General features: G+C 40.9%; 1 protein-coding gene across 4 annotated transcripts in view; it reads right to left on the bottom strand.

Annotated features, from left to right (window-relative positions):
- LOC132386010 (F-box/LRR-repeat protein 20-like) overlaps positions 1 to 19,814 on the bottom strand; it is a 434,516-nt gene that overhangs the window by 387,398 nt on the left and 27,304 nt on the right. The window contains exon 2 of one of the 4 annotated variants that reach the window (XM_059958264.1): positions 9,077 to 9,120. The exons of the other annotated variants lie outside the window; for them this stretch is intronic. Within the exon in view, the coding sequence (XP_059814247.1) occupies positions 9,077 to 9,097 (21 nt within the window). The 5' untranslated portion in view covers positions 9,098 to 9,120. The remainder of the gene's footprint in view (positions 1 to 9,076; positions 9,121 to 19,814) is intronic. 4 annotated transcript variants of the gene reach the window in all.

Below are 19,814 nucleotides of genomic sequence, written 5' to 3'. Positions count from 1 at the left end.
CACAGAACCTCTTATCTGTTCCCCTAACTATCGAATCCCCTATCACTACTGCTCTCCTCTTTTCCCTCCTTCCTTTCTGAGCTGAGGGTCCAGTCTCGGTGCCAGAGATGCGACCACTACAACTCATCCCCACCAACAGTATCCAAAACGGTATATTTATTGTTGATGGGAACGGCCACAGGGGTGCTCTGCTCATTCTGTCTATTTCCCTTCGCTCTCCCGATAGTCACACAGATAACTGTCTCCTGACTCCCAGGGGTGACTATCTCCCTGAAACTCTGATCTATTTCTGCCTCTGCCTCCCGAATGATCCAAAGTTCATCCAGCTCCAGCTCCAGCTCCTAACACGGTTTGACAGGAGCTGCAGCTGGATGCATCTTTTGCAGGTGTAGTCATCAAGGACAACAGTGCTTGCCCTGACTTCCCACATACTCACATACTGCAATCAGAGCACTGGACTTCTCTATCTACTGCCTCCATTACCAACTCCTAAGCTAATTAAATTAATTAAAGAAAATTACCCGGCCTTACCTCACTGAGAGCAAGCTTAGCCTCTTCTCACTGAAGCCTCTCAAGCCAAAGCCTCAATGCTCCACTCCTTCACTGGCTCACTCACTCACTGGCCACTCCACTTGAGCTACCCCTTTTTGTTTGAGCTTTTCAATTATTGATTGCCCAATCAAACTGCGTGGTCACCTGACATTGATTGCCCAATCACTGCTTTCTGCTGAGTCTGAGCTATTCAAATCTTGATTGTCTTGACTGCACAATCCAACTGCCAAAACTGCCAGAATCTCTCGAGCCAAAGCCTCAAATCTACACTCCTTCACTGGCCCACTCACTCACTGGCCACTTTCTACTTCCATGTTGAAATAAAATTCAATAATGAAACTTAGAATTAAAGATATGAAGTATTGTAATATTCTTAAAGAAAGACAGCTATGGCATGTTTGATATGCTAGTTAGTGTTTTCTTGGTTGAATTAGTTTGAAAGGTTGACAGAAGTACTTTATGTAATTCAAATACAATTAGCCTAAATAAAAGGCCTCAAGCTGGAAGTACAATCTGAGCTGTTTTTTCTCTTTAAACGATTTAGTAGGTCGATCTTGCCTTTCACTAAAGCTGAAGTAGGGGATCTTGGGCTTAAAAAGGTTGGTGACCACTAACTTAGACAGTAATAAATAAATGCATTTATATCATGCCCTTGGCAGCTTCAAGAACTGTCTGAAATTCTGATTTCATAAAGTCCTATTTTTGTTTATTTAGGTTAATAGTCAAATGGTGGCAATAATGGTAAAGTATAAGTAAAAGTCCTGCTGATCATTCATACGTTGAATCTGTCACCAGGGCTCACTGCCACTCAATAACTAACACAAGCTTTAGTTACATTTTATCAGATAAATAAGGCATGTCAAAAACAACTCAACCAAATGGCTGAACAGAGGCTAGAGATTTACTTGAGAAATAAACTGGTCAATAACATGAGTACTTTTTCAATACTAACAAGATAGAATCGCTTCACTTGAAATCTTGAAAAGTATCAAGTTTTGGAGCCTGTCATTTACAGGATAGCAGAGAGCAAATCAAGCAATCACCACATTGCTAATTACATAAGAAAATCCATCTGTGCACTGTACACTTTCCAAACAGTAAAATCCAATCCAAAGCAATACGCACAATGTTGGAGGCCTGGCAATATCTATGGGAAAGAGTTAACATTCGACGTTTCGGGCTGAGACCCTTCATCAGGACTCAAGACTATTTACTCTGGATTGTTATGATGAAATTTTAAGGGAATTGGGGAGCACAAGAAATGATTATCTGATTCTGGTAAATAGCAGGTTAAAATTAAGTGCCAGCTTCTATATGCTCTGTTCTGTGAAAAGTTGCAGACTGTCCTTGACTGAAAATTAACAACTAGATGTTTAGATTAACAACTCACAGCTGTCCCTTTGAGAATGACCCATGGGCTATATTCATATAAGTTGCATACATCATGCCCCACATTGTCACATCACTGATCTATGTTCCCACCTTTGTCTATTCAAGTTTTACTGATAAGGCAAGAATTTGTATGTAACTAAAACCCATGATTTAGTGGACTCTCTTATCTAAGTAATGAAGCTTTGCTCTAACTGATTTGGAGGGAATATCCATGAAATTGACTGCTCTGTGTTTTGTCAGTTGTATGAATTGTTATGTTTCCCAGTGTTAGACAGAAAGCTCATTGCGAGCCACCAGGGAGAGACAGAGATACTCTGAATTCCTGATGATGGGCTCCGAGTCCTTTCTCGCCGGCTGATTTTGAACAAATAAATGGATGAAAGGCTAAAATAAAGACTTGTATGTGGTGTAGTTATTTGGTCCGGCAAATTTAAGTTTACAGTTGCTTTGAATTTCCAGTATCCGGCAATTTTTTCATGTTTAGAATCTAATTAATGTGTGTTATCTTTAAATTTTCACAATTGATCAAAGCAAAACTACATATACCAACCACTCAAGGAACTCAGCAAGTTAAGCATTATCTAGTGTGGGCGGGGTGGGAAGGAGATGCAATTATTAGTGTTTTGGGTAGAGACCTGACAGAGGATTTTGACCCAAAATTTTGGCAAATCCTTCTTACCCCCCCCCCCTTCCCTTACATGCTTATTAACCTGCTTTGAGTTCCTTCAGAAAATTATTAGTTGTTCCAGATTCCAGCATCTTGAGGCTCTAGCTATTGTGCAGTCTATATTACTACAATGGTGCATTCATTTTTTGGCTAGCTGTTCATATACTAACATATAAAAATTAAACACACATAGTGATATGACAGCTTTTTTCTCACTCTCGCATCTGAGCCCCATGGACTCAATCTGGCCTGTACAACCAAGCTATAACAATGCTGTACCCTCAAGACTTCAGACCTCAAAAATGCTAAGCTGTATAAGCCGTTTAAAAGCTTAACTCGGAAAAGTTACAGGTTATAATTGATTGTGTGATCGTTTTTCAAAAAAGGTGTGATGAATACAGTAGTTAATAGTTTCAGCTGCTGCCAGTAAGGCTTCGTTGTGTTTCACCAGCAATGGTTACTTGAGGAAATCAGACTCAAAGCTGATGAACTGGAATCCAGGCTTCAAACAATAAAATACTTCAGGGACAGGGAGGATTACCTGGACACTGTTTCATGAGACACTCAGTGGACCAACTGATTAAAATACAATCTGTGGCCAAGGAAAAGATGGTATGACTACAAATAGGGGGATCCAAGAGAAGCCCCAGGCATGAGATGACCAAAGGTCTGAAACTGTTACTCCTTTTGAGATTGAGAGGGAGGGATGCAAGAAAAATGAGTAAGTGAACCATGGTTCAGAGAGGCATTCAAGAAGGGAAGAGAAAGGAAATGTGATAGTAATTGGGTATAGTATAGCCAGGGGAACAGACACAATTCTGTCTCGAAGGCTGTGTTGACTGTTATTGCCTGGATTCAAGATGTCTCAGCTGATTTGCTGAGAAATTTTGAGCAGGAAAGGAAAGAGCTAGTTGATGTGATCCAGGTAGGTACCAACAACACAGAAAGAACACAAAAAGAGGTGTTGCTTAGGGTTTTTGGGTGGGTTATTTACATCAAGAATAAATGCATGGCTCAGGTAGTGATCAACACGTACAAACAAGCTGGATGAACTCAGCAGGTCGGGCAGCATCCATTGAAACGAGCAGTTAACGTTTCGGGTGGAGACCCTTCGTCAGTAGGGTTGGCTCAGGTAGAGAATTGGGAGAAACTGGCACCAGTAATGGGAAGGATTGAGCTGTTCTGATGGTGAACTAGTGATATGAGTAAGATTTTAAGCTAAATGGTGGAGGGAGGAGATGTAAAGGTTACGATAAAGTAAATGCAAAAGAGAGTGCAGAAGAGGTTACTGAAGCCTCCTGTGTAAAGAATATGACAAAAAGTTTAAAAAAGGATAACTTAACATAGAGCAATATAGAGGCAGAATTGAAAAGGTTTGAACAGGACTCAAAAGAGTTATATTCAAATGCATGTAGAATATAAAACAAAGTAGGCAATCTTGTAGTATTGTTAGAAACTGGCAAGTATGATGCTGTGGACATCAAAATCATGGTTGAAAGATTGTGGTTTGGAGGGGATCTAAGTAGATTGGCAGTGTACCTTATGAGAATAGGTTGAGTGAACTTGGGTTTTCCTCCTCAGAGCAATGGAGGATGAGAGGTGACCTGATAGAGATGTATAAAATGATGAGAGGCATTGATCGTGTGGATAGTCAGAGGCTTTTTCCCAGGGCTGAAATGGCCCACATGAGGGGACATAGTTTTAACGTGCTTGGAAGCAGGCATAAGGGAGATGTCAGATGTAAAGATTTTCACACAGAGAGTGGTGAGTGCATGGAATGCACTGCGGGCGATGATAGTTGAGGCAGATACAATAGGGTCTTTTAAGAGCCTCTTAGATAGGTAGATGGAACTTAGAAAAATAGAGGGTTATGTGGTAAAGAAATTCTAGGCAGTTTCTAGAGTAGGTTACATGATTGGCACAACATTGGCCAATTGGCAAAAAGATTGGCAAAACGCCTGTAATGTGCTGTAAATTTCTTTCTATGGTCTGTACGAAGAGGATGGTCTAAATTATTATAGATTGATATAAATATAGTTTGGGGGTGTGTCATGCAGTATTGGGGAGAAAAGAAATCCTGGACAGATTAAGATAACAGGTAAAGGAATGCAGATGAAATACAGTGTCATTTTCTTCGGTCAAGAAAATAAAGGTATAGACCACTTTTTAAATGGAATGTTAATTCAGAAATCAAAAGTGCAAAGGTATTTGGGAGTCCTAATGCGTTATTCCCTAAAGATTTACTTGCAAGTTGAAATCTCTAGAAATCAAGGCAAAAATGCAATACCAGTGTTATGACAGGGCTGGAATATATAAAGTAGTACCGAGACTGAAAAAAGCATTCGTAATACTATCTGAAGTATTGTGTATAGCTTTGGGTCTAACATCTCAAAAGATGCTAACACTGGAAAAGGTCCAGAAGAGGTTTAGAAGAATGATCCTAAGAACGAAAAAGTTAAAGTATGAGCACTGTTGAATGACTTCAGATCTGTACTTGCTAGAGTTTAACTGAATGATGTGTGACATCAATGAAATCTGAGATTCGAACAAAAAGGCAGCTGGAGAGCACCTAAGGATTTCCGGCGGGAAGACATTCTGAGTTCTCGGGGGAAGAGAGAAGCCAGACTGCGCAGGCACGTAACATCAGCCAGTTGAGTGCGAACAGTTTAAAAAGAAGGCAGCCATATCCAGCGGGCAACGGAGTGAGAGGCAGCAGAGTGAAAGGGCTTTGGCTCCACGGGCTTTGGCGGTAACGGGACGCGGTGAGGCAGTTGTTGATTGAAAGGAGGTAAAGGAGGTAGTATTTGTGTGAGGCCAGTTTTCTGTGGTGGGTGTCAGATGTGGGAGGTCCTGGAGTCTCCTGGCATCCCGGATGGCCACAGATGCACCCGAAGCATTGAGGTAAAACTCTAAGAGACCATGTTAGGGAACTGGAGATGCAGCTCGATGACCCTCGTCTAGTCAGGGAGAGTGAGGAGGTGATAGAGAGGAGTTACCGACAGGTGGTCACTCCGGGGACAAGGGGTACAGAAAAATGGGTCACAGTCAGGAGAGGTAAGGGCAAGAGTCAGGTACTAGAGAGTACCCCTGTGGCTGTACCCCTTGACAATAAGTACTCCTGTTTGAGTACTGTTGGGGGAGGGGAAAGACAACCTACATGGAGGAAGCAACAGTGGCCGTGCCTCTGGCACAGAGTCCGGCCTTGTGGCTCAGAAGGGTAGGGAAAGGAAGAGGAAGGCAGTAGTGATAGGGGACTCTATAATCGGGGGTCTGACAGGTGATTCTGTGGACGCAGGAAAGAAACTCGGATGGTAGTTTGCCTCCCAGGTGCCAGGGTCCAGGATGTTTCTGATCGTGTCCAAGATATCCTGCGGTGGGAGGGTGAACAGCCAGAGGTCCTGGTATATATTGGTACCAATGATATAGGTAGGAAAAGGGAAGAGGTCCTGAAAGAAGACTACAGAGAGTTAGGAAGGAAGTTGAAAAGCAGCACTTCAAAGGTAGTAATCTCGGGATTACTGCCTGTGCCACGCGACAGTGAGAATAGGAATAGAATGAAGTGGAGGATAAATGTGTGGCTGAGGGATTGGAGCAGGGGGCAGGGATTCAGATTTCTGGATCATTGGGACCTCTTTTGGGGCAGATGTGACCTGTACAAAAAGGACAGGTTGCATTTGATTCCCAGGGGGACCAATATCCTGGCGGTCAAGTTTGATAGAGCTGTTGGGGAGAGTTTAAACTAGTTTTGTGGGGGTGGGGGGAATGTGAGTGCAGGGATTGAGGTAGAAGGACAAAGGCATGATGCTAAGAGTTTGGAGTTGATAAGGAAGGACAGGCAGGGGACGGAACATAATTGTAGCCAGTTAAAGGGTTTGAAATGTGTATTTCAATGCTAGGAGAATTAGGAACAAGGAGGATGAACTTAGAGCATGGATTAGTACATGGAACTACGATGTTGTGGCTGTTACTGAACTTGGTTGGAGAAGGGCAGGATTGGATGATGCAGGTCCCGGGGTTCAGGTGTTTTAAAAGGAGGGATGTAGAAAAGTGGGGAGAGGTCAGGGATAGTATCACGGCTATAGAAAGGGAGGACGCTGCAGGAATGTTCACAGAGTCAGCCTGGGTGGAAGTGAGAAATAGGAAGGGATCAATCACTGTGCTGGGAGTAGTCTACAGGCCTCCAAATAGCCCTCGGTATACCAAAGAGCAGATAAGCAGGCAGATTTTAGAATGGAGCAGGAAATACAGGGTAGTAGTTATGGGTGATTTCAACTTCCTTCATATTGACTGGCACCTCTTGAGTGCAAGGGGGATAGATGGAGCTGAATTTGTCAGGTGTGTTCATGAAGGATTCCTGACACAGTATGTGGACCGGCCGACGAGAGGAGAGGCTATATTGGATCTAGTACTGGGTAATGAACCTGGTAAGGTAATGATCTCTTGATGGGGGAGCATTTTGGTGAGAGTAACCACAACTCCCTTAGCTTCAGCATAGCTATGGAAAGGGATAATGGTAAAGTTCTAACCTTGGGAAGAGCTAACTTTGAAGGGATGAGGCAGGAACTAGCGAGAGTAAATTGGAAACATATGTTCAAAGGGGAAAGCACAGAAGTAATGTGGGAGAAGCTTAGGGACCACTTGAGCTGGGTTTAGGATAGGTCTGTCCCATTGAGGCAAGGGAAAAATGGTAGGAAAAGGGAACCATGGCTGATGAAAAATGTGAGGCAACTCATCAGAGGAAAAAGGAAGCATATGTTAGATATAAGAAGAAGTAAGTTGGAGGGGCTTATGAGAAATATAGTGTAGCCATGAAGGAGCTAAAGAAAGGACTTAGGAGAGCTCGAAGGGGGCATGAGAAGGCCTTGGCATGTAGGATTAAGGAGAACCCCAAGCCATTCTATGCATATGCAAAGAATAGTAGGTTGAGAAGAATGAAGGTGGGACCGCTAAAGGATAAAGAGGGCAACATGTGCCTGAAGGCAGAGGAGGTTGGGGAGGTCCTAAATGAATACTTTGCTTCAGTATTCACAAGTGAAAAAGGATCTTGATCAGGGTGAGGTCGAAGTAGAGCGGGCCTGTGTGCTGGACAATGTGGAGATTAAGGAAGAAGAAGTGCTGGATCTTCTTAAAAACATTAAGATTGATAAATCCCCAGGGCCAGGTTGTTGTGGGAATTGAGAGAAGAGATCGCAGAAGCATTAGCCATGATCATTGAATCCTCTTTGGTTGCAGGGGAAGTGCCGGAGGACTGGAGAATGGCAAATGCAGTTCCCTTGTTTAAAAAAGTAACAGGGAGAAACCTGGGAACTATAGACCGGTGAGTCTTACGTCGGTGGTATGCAAACTACTGGAAAGGATTCTTAAGGATAGGATCTATGAGCATTTGGAGAAGTACAGTCTACTCATGGATAATCAACATGGCTTTGTGAAGGGAAGGTCTGATTTGAGTTTTTTGAAGAGGTTAACAAAAGAAATTGATCAGGGTAGGACAATGGATGTGGTCTACATGGACTTTAGCAAAGCATCTGACAAGGTCCCTCTTGAGAGTCTCATCCAGAAAGTCATGAGGCATGGGGTAAGTGGAACCTTGGCTGTTTGGATAAAAAAATTGGCTTAAAGGAAGAAAGCAGAGGGTAGTCGTGGAAGGAAAGTATTCTGCCTGGAGGTCGGAAACTAGTGAAGTGCAACAGGGATCTGTCCTGGGACCCCTGCTATTTGTGATTTTTATAAATGACATGGATGTAGAGGCGGAGGGATGGGTAAGTTAATTTGCGGATGTCACGAAGATTGGAGGAGTGGTGGATGGAGCTGCAGATAGTCAGAAGGTTACAAGAAGATACAGACAGGATGCAGAGTTAGGCAGAAAAATGGCAGATGGAATTCAATCCGAATAAGTGTGAGGTGATAAATTTTGAAAGGACAGACTGAGTACAGGATTAATGGTCAGTTACTTAAGAGTGTGGATGAACAAAGGGACCTTGGGGTTCAAATCAATACATCCTTCAAGGTCGCTGCACAAGTTGATGGAACAGTTAAGAAGGCCTATAGGATGCTAGGCTTCATTAACAGGGGGATTGAGTTCAAGAGTAGAGGTCATGTTGTAACTCTACAAATCTCTTAAGAGTATTGTGTTCAATTCTAGTTACCTCATTATAGGAAGGATGTGGAAGCTATGGAGAGGGTGCAGAGGAGATTTACCAGGATTTTGCCTAGATTGGAGAACAAGTCATATGAAGGTTAGCAGAGCTGGGACTTTTCTCTTTGGAGCATAGAAGAATGAGAGGGGACTTGATAGAGGTCTACAAGATTACGAGAGGCACAGATAGGGTGGATAGTCAGTACCTGTTTCCCAGGGCACCAACAGCAAACACCAGAGGGCACAGGTACAAAATTAAGGAAGTTTAGGGCAGACATCAGGGGTAAGTTTTTTTACACAGAGGGTTGTGAGTGCCTGGAATGACTTACCAGGGATGATGGTGGAGGCATTCAAGAGCATCTTGGACAGGCACCTGGATGAAAGAAAAATGGAGGATTATGGGGTAGTGTGGGTTTAGTACTTTTTTTTAAGGATTATATGGGTCAGCACAACACGGAGGGCTGAAGGGCCTGTACTGTGCTGTAGTGTTCTATGGTCTATGGTTCTATGGAATTTCTTTAGCCAGAAGGAGGTGAATCTACAGAATTCGTTTCCATGTACAGCTGTGTTAACAAACCTCAGAATGCCAGCTTTGCTGTTTCAGCATCGTCAAAGACTCAGATCCTCAATATCTAGATGAGTGAAATTAAAAAAGACAATTGCCCAAGCTATTCATTTAATATTTATAACCCACAAGGACTCCAGTCTTGTTCCACAGGCAATGTACTTGAACAACCAACCAACATATGAGTCAATGCATTCATTCCAAATCGGATCAAAACGGCTTTAAACAGGTCATTTAAGTCATCTGTCATAGATCAAAAGAATTACATTCATAAGCGCACAAGTGACTCAAGTGAACAAACCTGATTACATATTTGATGAGCACCAAGGAAAACAACTTTGAAATTAAAAAGTTCTCAAGCTCACTTAAAAAATTATATTTAGTGCTAACTGATGGAGAGTATTTTAAATCCATTGACCAAGGAAAGGATGTACTTAAGACTAACTCTAAAACCAAAAGCCATGATAGATTCTTTCATTAACAAAATCGACTCATTAAGTATTAAACTTCATTTATTGATGTGATGTTTTTATGTGCTGAATTGTGTATGGTTGTACTCAATTTTGTCAATGTTCATTTCAAGATTCAAGATTTTTTTTCAAGATTTAAAAACTTTGTCATTCTAACCGTACATCAGCTCTGCAGGGCAGAATGAGAAAGCGTTTCCCAGGAGCAGTGCAATCATAACATTACAAACGCAACACTAAGTAATAAACATAACAATAAATAATAAACCACAACAGCCACATGTCAGTTAAAAACAAGTTATAAGTGTCCAGTGCAAGTTAAAAGTGTCCAAAGCAGAGTCAGATAGAGCAGCTATTTAGCAGTATGACTGCCTGTGGGAGGAAGCTCTTTACTAGCCTTGTGGTTTTAGTTTTGATGCTCCTGTAACATTTACCTGATGTCAGAAGAACAAGCAAATTTCTTCTTCTTCCTCAATAGCTTGAGTAATGTATTAATTTCTTAAGATTATTTATACATAAATGTTTGCAGTATTTCCAGAAACATTGGGTATTTATTTTACCTCATGAGTTTGACAAATGAATAATTTTCTAAGATGAAATGCTACAGCTTATGCAGGGATCCATTCCATAATGGGAACAGAAAAACTAGCACCTACAGCATCCGATTTTCAGCCATTAGCAGAAACTTCAGTCTGTTGTAATTTTTGGTTATACAGTCGGCCCCTTACCCGCAAGGGATTGGTTCCAGGACCCCTGTCTCAGGTTAAATAGGACCCCGCACCAGAGCTCTGAATCCGCAGCGTTTCTGTTCATGAAAATAATCACGATAATGATTGAAAATAAAGTGACTGGAAAGAGGTGAAATGCCATCGGTCACTGGAAAAGCATTAGGCCACAGTCGCTCAACGATTGAAACAATTTTAAAGGATAAAGTGAGAAAGGCTCTGCCCCGACGAAAGCTACAATTATTACTAAGCAACACAGTGGTTTAATTATTGGGTTTTGGGGTTTGGGGTTTTTGATCCTCCACATTAATCCGGCACGGTGGAGAGCGCGCTCGGAAGGGATCTGTCGGGGGGACGTCACGTGATGACATAGGATCGAGACGTGGAAATCCAGCTCTCCCGTTAAAAACTAATAAATTAATGTCTAAGTGAAGAAAAGTTAGTAAATACTTTCTAAAAATTACTTATAAACTACTCAGGATTTTCCTTAGATATGTCTCCTAAACAGAAGCAGAAGAAAACTACTACTTTGAAGACAGCACAAGTTGGAAAAGAATCAAGGCCGACCACCATGATGGAGCCTCGGACTCGAGTGCATTTTACCTCCGGCGATACAGAACAGGAAACTGTGGCAACATCAACAGTCTCCAAGAAGGAGCAACAGAAACTGCGCATGCGTGAAGGAAGGGGCATGTGCAAACACGAGCAATTTAAACTACAAATCCCAGCTACGATCGGAAGTGAAAGTGAATCCGAGGTGGATTCAGATTCTCTGGACAACACAGATGAAGATTAGGAGGCAAAGGAAGAACAACAGGAGGTGGAAGATCTCCTGGAGACATAAGAACAGCTTTGGTGCAAATAATGCATGAATTAAAAGAATTTAAAACATTAAAAGTAATAAAAGATATTAAAAATGAAGATTATTCTTGATAAAGTGGTGAAAAAACAGGAGAAAATGGACAAGAAAGTTAAAAAGTTGGAAGAAATAACGGGAGACACCATTGATAGAGTGAATACAATGGAAGATAATATTCTTGTCTGGACATCAGAAAGAAAACGATTGTTGGAAAAAGTGAACGTGCTTGAAAATTTTAGCAGACGAAATAATATTAAAATTGTTGGTCTTAAAGGAGGTATATAGGGATAGTATCCAATAAAGTTTTTTCAAAAATGGATCCCAGAAAATTTGGAAATGGAAGAGGGAACCCAGTTAATTGAAATCGAAAGGCTCAAGACCAAAATCTCAACTTGATCAAAACCCACGACTGATCTTGATAAAATGCTTAAGTTGTCAAGACAAAGAAAAGATCCTGAAGGCGGCTGCCCAACGTGCCAGAAAGAGAAATGGGCCATTGATGATAGAAGGGAAAATAGTTCTTTTCTATCCTGATATAAGTTATGACCTTTTGAAGAGAAAGAAGGAACTTAACCCAGCAAAAAAAGTTTTATGGAAAAAGGGTTATAAATTTATATTGCGCCACCCAACAACCCTGATAATTTTTTTGGATGACGGAAAAAGAAGATTTTTTACTGATTATCGGGATGCGGAGCAGTTTGCACAAGAACTCCCAAATATTCACTAGACACAGCTTAAGATTTAAAAGTGAAACGGATTAAAGATGAAGATGGGGACAGTGAATTGAGTTGATGGACATTTAAGGACATAAGAATATTTAAATATACTTTTAATTATATGACAGGGGGAGAAAGGTAAAAATTTCAGAAATATTAGTCAAGAGTAGTGATATTATTTTTTCTTCTCTTATATATACTTGTTTATGTTACGGAGGAGCTGGGGGAACTTCGGATCGATTGCTACGGGAATCACGTGTGTAATCATGGCAATTGCCATGACCCGTACAATGGAGGGGGGTAATGTTGTGTTTTTTTTCATTCACAACATTAGTAGGAGGGTATTTTAGTTTTTTTTCTTTATAATCTGTTTTTCTTTTAAGTTTCTTTCTTTGCCTGGACAATCAGTAGGGAGACACATAGCAACATGGAGAATTTTAAAATAATTTCCCAAGGTACTACGAGAGTTGAAATATAACCATATAACAATCTCAGCACGGAAACAGGCCATCTCAGCCCTCCTAGTCCATGCCGAACTCTTAATCTCACCTAGTTCCACCTACCTACACTCAGCCCATAACCCTCCACTCCTTTCCTGTCCATATCCCTATCCAATTTTACCTTAAATGACACAACTGAACTGGCCTCTACTACTTCTACAGGAAGCTCATTCCACACTGCTATCACTCTCTGAGTAAAGAAATACCCCCTCGTGTTTCCCTTAAACTTCTGCCCCCTAACTCTCAAATCATGTCCTCTCATTTGAATCTCCCCTACTCTCAATGGAAACAGCCTATTCACGTCAACTCTATCTATCCCTCTCAAAATTTTAAATACCTCGATCAAATCCCCCCTCAACCATCTACGCTCCAATGAATAGAGACCTAACTTGTTCAACCTTTATCTGTAACTTAAGTGCTGAAACCCAGGTAACATCCTAGTAAATCATCTCTGCACTCTCTCTAATTTATTGATATCTTTCCTATAATTCGGTGACCAGAACTGCACACAATATTCCAAATTTGGCCTTACCAATGCCTTGTAAAATTTTAACATTACATCCCAACTTCTGTACTTAATGCTTTGATTTATAAAGGCCAGCGTTCCAAAAGCTTTCTTCACCACCCTATCTACATGAGACTCCACCTTCAGGGAACTATGCACTGTTTTTCCTAGATCTCTCTGTTCCACTACATTCCTCAATGCCCTGCCATTTACCCTGTATGTTCTATTTGGATTATTCCTGCCAAAATGTAGAACTTCACACTTCTCAGCATTAAACTCCATCTGCCAACGTTCAGCCCATTCTTCTAACCGGCATAAATCTCCCTGCAAGCTTTGAAAACCCACCTCATTATCCACAACACCTCCTACCTTAGTATCATCGGCATACTTACTAATCCAATTTACCACCCCATCATCCAGATCATTTATGTATATTACAAACAACATTGGGTCCAAAACAGATCCCTGAGGCACCACGCTAGTCACCGGCCTCCAACCCGATGAACAATTATCCACCACTACTCTCTGGCATCTCCCATCTAGCCACTGTTGAATCCATTTTATTACTCAAGCATTAATACCTAACGACTGAACCTTAACTAACCTTCCATGTGGAACTTTGTCAAAGGCTTTGCTGAAGTCCATATAGACTACATCCACTGCCTTACCCTCGTCAACATTCCTCGTAACTTCTTCAAAAAATTCAATAAGGTTTGTCAAACATGACCTTGCACGCACAAATCCATGCTGGCTACTTCTAATCAGATCCCGTCTATCCAGATAATTATTAATACTATCTCTAAGAATACTTTCCATTAATTTATCCACCACTAATGTCAAACTGACAGGTCTATAATTGCTAGGCTTACTTCTGGAACCCTTTTTAAACAATGGAACCACATGAGCAATACGCCAATCCTCCGGCACAATCCCCGTTTCTAATGACATCTTAAAGATCTCCGTCAGACCTCCAGCTATTTATACACAAACTTCCCTCAAGGTCCTGGGGAATATCCTGTCAGGACCTGGAGATTTATCCACTTTTAAATTTCTTAAAAGTGCCAGTACTTCCACCTCTTTAATTGTCATAGGTTCCATAACTTCCTTACTTGTTTCCCACACCTTACACAATTCAATATCCTTCTCCTTAGTGAATACAGAAGAGAAGAAATCATTCAAAATCTCTCCCATCTCCCTCAGCTCCACACATAGCTGACCACTCTGATTCTCTAAGGGGCCAATTTTATCCCTCACTATCCTCTTGCTTTTAATATAACTGTAGAAACCTTTCGGATTTACTTTCACCTTATTTGCCAAACCAACCTCGTATCTTCTTTTAGCTTTTCTAATCTCTTTCTTAAGATTCCTTTTACATTCTTTATACTCCTCGAGCAATTCCTTTACTCCATGCTGCCTACATCTATTGTAGACATCCCTCTTTTTCCAAACCAAGTTTCTAATATCCCTTGAAAACCATGGTGCTTTCAAACCTTTAACCTTTCCTTTCAACCTAACAGGAACATAAAGATTCTGTACCCTCATAATTTCACCCTTAAATGACCTCCATTTCTCTATTCCATCCTTCCCATAAAACAACTTGACCCAATCCACTCTCTCTAAATCCCTTCGCATCTCCTCAAAGTTAGCCTTTCTCCAATCAAAAATCTCAACTCTAGGTCCAGTCCTGTCCTTCTCCATAATTATATTGAAGCTAATGCTATTGTGATCACTGGACCCGAAGTGCTCCCCAACACATACATCAGTCAGCTGACCTATCACATTCACTAACAGGAGATCCATCTCCAGTCGGTACTTCTATGTATTGTTGCAAAAAACTATCCTGCACACATTTCACAAACTCTGAACCATCCAGCCCTTTTACAGAATGAGCTTCCCAATCTACGTGTGGAAAATTAAAATCTCCCACAATCACCACCTTGTGTTTACTACAAATATCTGCTATCTCCTTACACATTTGCTCTTCCAACTCACGCTCCCCATTAGGTGGCCTAAAACACTCCTATCAGTGTCACTACACCTTTCCCATTCCTCAATTCCACCCAAATAGCCTCCCTAGAGGAGCTCTCTAATCTATCCTTCCAAAGCACCGCCATAAGATTTTCTCGGACAAGCAATGCAACATCTCCTCCTCTGGCCCCTCCTACTCTATCACACCTGAAGCAACTAAATCCAGGAATATTTAGTTGCCAATCACACCCTTCCTGCAACCATGTTTCACTAACAGCTACAACATCATAATTCCAGGTAGCAATCCACGCTTTAAGCTCATCCACCTTTCTTACAATGCTCCTAGCATTAAAATAGATACATTCAAGATGCTCTCCACCTCCTCCTCTCTTTTCATCCCTAACAATGCATTCAAATTTATTATCCTTTTCTTTCTTCTCCCCTACATCTTCGGGCTGAGCACATCCCTTCTCCATCACCTGCCTTTCCTCCCTCACACACTGTCTCTTTACTTGCTCTACTGGTGAACTAACCTCCTCTCCCATAGTTTCCTCAAATTGATACCCACCCCCCCCCCCCATCTTACTAGTTTAAAGTCTGCCCTGTAGCCCTAGCAATCCTCCCGCTAGGATATTGGTTCCCCCCAGGATTCAACTGTAACCCGTCCTTCTTGAACAGATAACGCCTGCCCCAGAAGAGGTCCCAATGATCCAGAAACTTGAATCCCTGCCCCCTGCTCCAATCCCTCAGCCACGCATTCATCCTCCACCTAATTCTATACCTACTCTCACTGTCGCGTGGCACAGGCAGTAATCCCGAGATTACTACCTTTGCGGTCCTTCTTCTTAACTGCCTTCCTAACTCCCTGTACTCTAATTTCAGGACCTCTTCCCCTTTCCTACCTATATCATTGGTACCTACATGTACCACAACCTCTGGCTCCTCACCCTCCCACTTCAGGATATCTTGGACGTGATCAGAAATGTCCTGAACCCTGGCACCAGGGAGGCAAATTACCATCCGGGACTCCTGATCACCTCCACAGAACTGCCTGTCTGAACCCCAGACTATCAAATCCCCTATTACTATGGTCCTCTTTCTTCTATCCCTTCTGAGCTAAAGGGCCATCTTCTGTGCCAGAGGCCCGGCCACTGTCACTTCCTCCAGGTAGGCTGTCCCCTCCAACAGTACTCAAACATGAGTACTTATTGTCAAGGGATTATTGTCAGGTACTCTCTAGTACCTGCCTCTTCTCCTTCCTGACCGTGACCCACCTATCTGCCTCCCATGTCCCCGGAGTGACCACCTGCCTGTAACTCCTTTCTATCACCTCCTCACTCTCCCTGACCGGGCGAAGGTCATCAAGCTGCAGCTCCAGTTCCCTAACTCGGTCCTTCAGGAGCTGCAGTTCGGCGCACCTGGCACAGATGTGGACGTCCGGGAGGCTCGGAGCCTCCAGGATCTCCCACATCCGACACCGAGACACCAAGCTGTCCTCACACTCATACCTCCCAATTAACTGTAAATAACAAGGAGAACTAAAAGATAAGCCTACTGTGCCCTCTTCCGCCTAAGCCCTCTGAGCCCAAGCCCTGCACTCTGCTCCCGGTTCACTCAGCTGCCCGCAAACGAAGTTGCCCGCTGCTTACGGCTGCGTTCTTTTTATATCTTCACTCCTTCCCAGGCCTCCTTCACACGCCTGCACAGTCCCGCCTCTCTGAACTCCGATCTGAGAAGCAATTTGAAAATGGCCGCCGCCGCACTTCCTCTCAAGCCTCGCTGTCCTCTTCCAAAAGAGAACTACCTCACTCAGTATCTCCTTTTCATATCTTCCCTCCTTCCCAGGCCTCCTTCACGTGCCTGCGCAGTCCCGCCTCTCATAATACATAATATTATGTATTATTATAGATTGGAGTAACCCCATTAAAATAATGACTGATTTACTGAATTTTTTAAGTTTTAATGGGCTAAATGGACCGGTGAAAAGAAAAAGAATTTTAACATACATTAAGAAAATGAAAATAGATATAGTTTTTTTACAAGAAACACATTTAACAGAGATAGATCATTAGAAATTAAAGAGAGATTCGGTTGGAAATGTTATTGCAGCTTCATTTAATTCAATAGCCATGGGAGTTGTAATTTTGGTTAATAAAACTTTACCAATTAAAATACAAAATGTATTAATTGATTCTGTAGGAAGATATGTAATTATACATTGTCAAATCTTTTCAGAACTATGGACTCATGCATATTTAAGCACTAAATGAAAACAATGTAAAAGTTATACAAGAGGCCTTTTTGAATTTGGCTGACGCACATGATTAAAGTATTAATAGGGAGACTTTAACTTTTGTCTAGACCCAGTTTTAGATAGATCAACAAAGGTTGTTACAAAACCAAAAGTAGCAAAATTAACTCTGTCATTGATGAAAGATTTAAATTTGATTGATATATGGAGAAGAATTAACCCAAGAGAAAGAGATTATTCATTTTATTCAAATAGACATAAAACTTATTCAAGGATAGATTTTTTCCTACTATCAACGAATATTCAAGACACAGTGAAAAATATGGAATATAAAGCAAGAATATTGTCAGATCATTCCCCCTTGATAATGACAATGATAATGATGGATAAGGAGGGATCAATTTACAGATGGAGATTTAATTCAGTATTATTAAAATGTCAAGATATTTGTGATTTTATGAAAAAACAGATTATTTTTTTTTAGATACAAACTCACATTCAGTTGATGATAAATTTATATTATGGGAAGCGACGAAGGCATATTTGAGAAGCCAGATAATACGTTATACTTCTAAAATTAAGAAGGAATATATGATAGAAATAGATCAATTGGAAAAAGAGATTATGAAATTAGAAAAAGAATCTCAAAGATATATGACAGAAGAAAAATAAAGACAACTTGTTAATAAGAAGCTACAATATAATACACTTCAGACATACCGAACAGAAAAAGCAATTATGAGAACTAAACAGACATATTATGAACTAGGTGAAAGATCACACAAGATTCTTGCTTGGCAGTTAAAAACAGACCAGGCTTCCAAAACAATAAATGCAATTAGAACAAGTGTAAATAAAATTACTTATAAACCTTTAGAAATTAATGAAACTTTTAAAAAAATTTATTCTGAATTGTATCAATCAGAACCACATAATGATATTGCTGAGATAGAAAGGTTTTTATCACAAATAACTCTCCCAAAATCGAATTCGGAAGAACAAAAGGGATTAGATATACCTTTTACATTAAGAGGTCGAAGAAGCTCTAGGATCACTTCAGAGTAATAAGTCTTTAGGAGAAGATGGTTTTCCGCCCGAATTTTACAAAAAGTTTAAAGAGTTATTAATTCCTCCATTCTTTGGAGCTAATACACCAAGCGGAAAGAATGCATAAACTTCCAAAATCTTTTTTGACAGCTATTTTAATAGTATTGCCAAAAAAAGACAGATCTTTTAAAGCCAACATTATATAGACCTATTTCTTTGTTAAACATGGACTATAAAATAATAGCAAATAATCTAATTGATTATCTAAATACTTACCAAAATTAATAGCTATAGACCAAACAGGATCTATCAAAAATAGACAATCGGCAGATAATGTATCTTAGCATAATTCATCTGGCACAAAAGAGGGAAGAAATGAGTGTGACAGTTGCTTTGGATGCAGAAAAAGCACTTGATAGATTGGAATAGGATTTTTTATTTAAGGTATTGGAAAAATATGGATTAGGAGTATCTTTTATGAAATGGATTAAAACCTTAAATACTAATCCCAAAGCTAAAGCAGTGACAAATGGTCAAATTTCAACACCATTTCAGTTAACAAGGTCAACTAGGGGGACTTCCGGTAAGATGGAGATTGTTTAATTGCTCCAAACTTTTGCTCCATTATTCTTCTTTCCTTTGCACTATATGTCTCCCTTCCTAAACCTTAGTTAGGTATTTTATTAGTTCTCTTTTACCTGCCTGCGAACACATCTATCTTATAATGGCTACCAAAAGTACTAAAACCAGGAAAAAGGAAACTTCTACGGCTTTGCCAGCTGGCATTCTCGCTGTTCTGGAACAACATCGACAAGATACTTTAATGGATTTTAGAACTGAATTTAGAAGTTCTTTCAACCAGCTGAATGTCAAATTGGATCAGATTAATGCTAGAGTGGATGAACATGCTGAACATTTATCTCGCATTGACGTAACTTCTGAAGATTTAAAACGCCGTGTTCATTATCTTGAAACTCTCTGCTCCAGCCTAGAGGAGAAGAACAGTAAATTTTTTTCCAAAATGGTGGATCTTGAAAATCGGAGCAGACGTTACAATCTATGAATTCTTGGTTTGCCAGAGGCCACCGAAAAGGGCTCTCCCGTTGAATTTTTTTCTAAGTTTCTCTGTGAGATCTTCGGGAAAGAATTCCTTCCGACTCCACCTGAGCTAGAAAGGGCACACAGGATCAATGTTCCCCGAGTAATTCTGGGTTCCCGCCCACGGCCGATTATTTTATGCTTTCATCAATACCAGGTGAAAAACCGTTTGATGATGGAGGCACGCCACAGAGGTACTTTTGCTTTTCAAACTACGGTCATTCGTTTCGTGGAGGATTTTGCCCCCCAGGTTCTGAAGATGCGTGCTGAGTTTAAAGGTGTAATAAAAGTGCTTTTTGATTGCGGATTCAGACCCTCTCTCCGAAATTCAGCCAATCTTCGAATTACGCTTACTACTGGAGATTA

This window comes from Hypanus sabinus (assembly GCF_030144855.1).
Source record: "Hypanus sabinus isolate sHypSab1 chromosome Y unlocalized genomic scaffold, sHypSab1.hap1 SUPER_Y_unloc_11, whole genome shotgun sequence".
Taxonomy (NCBI): domain Eukaryota; kingdom Metazoa; phylum Chordata; class Chondrichthyes; order Myliobatiformes; family Dasyatidae; genus Hypanus; species Hypanus sabinus.
The sequence above is the reverse complement of the archived record's forward strand: the minus strand, read 5'-3'. Positions and strand labels throughout refer to the sequence as shown.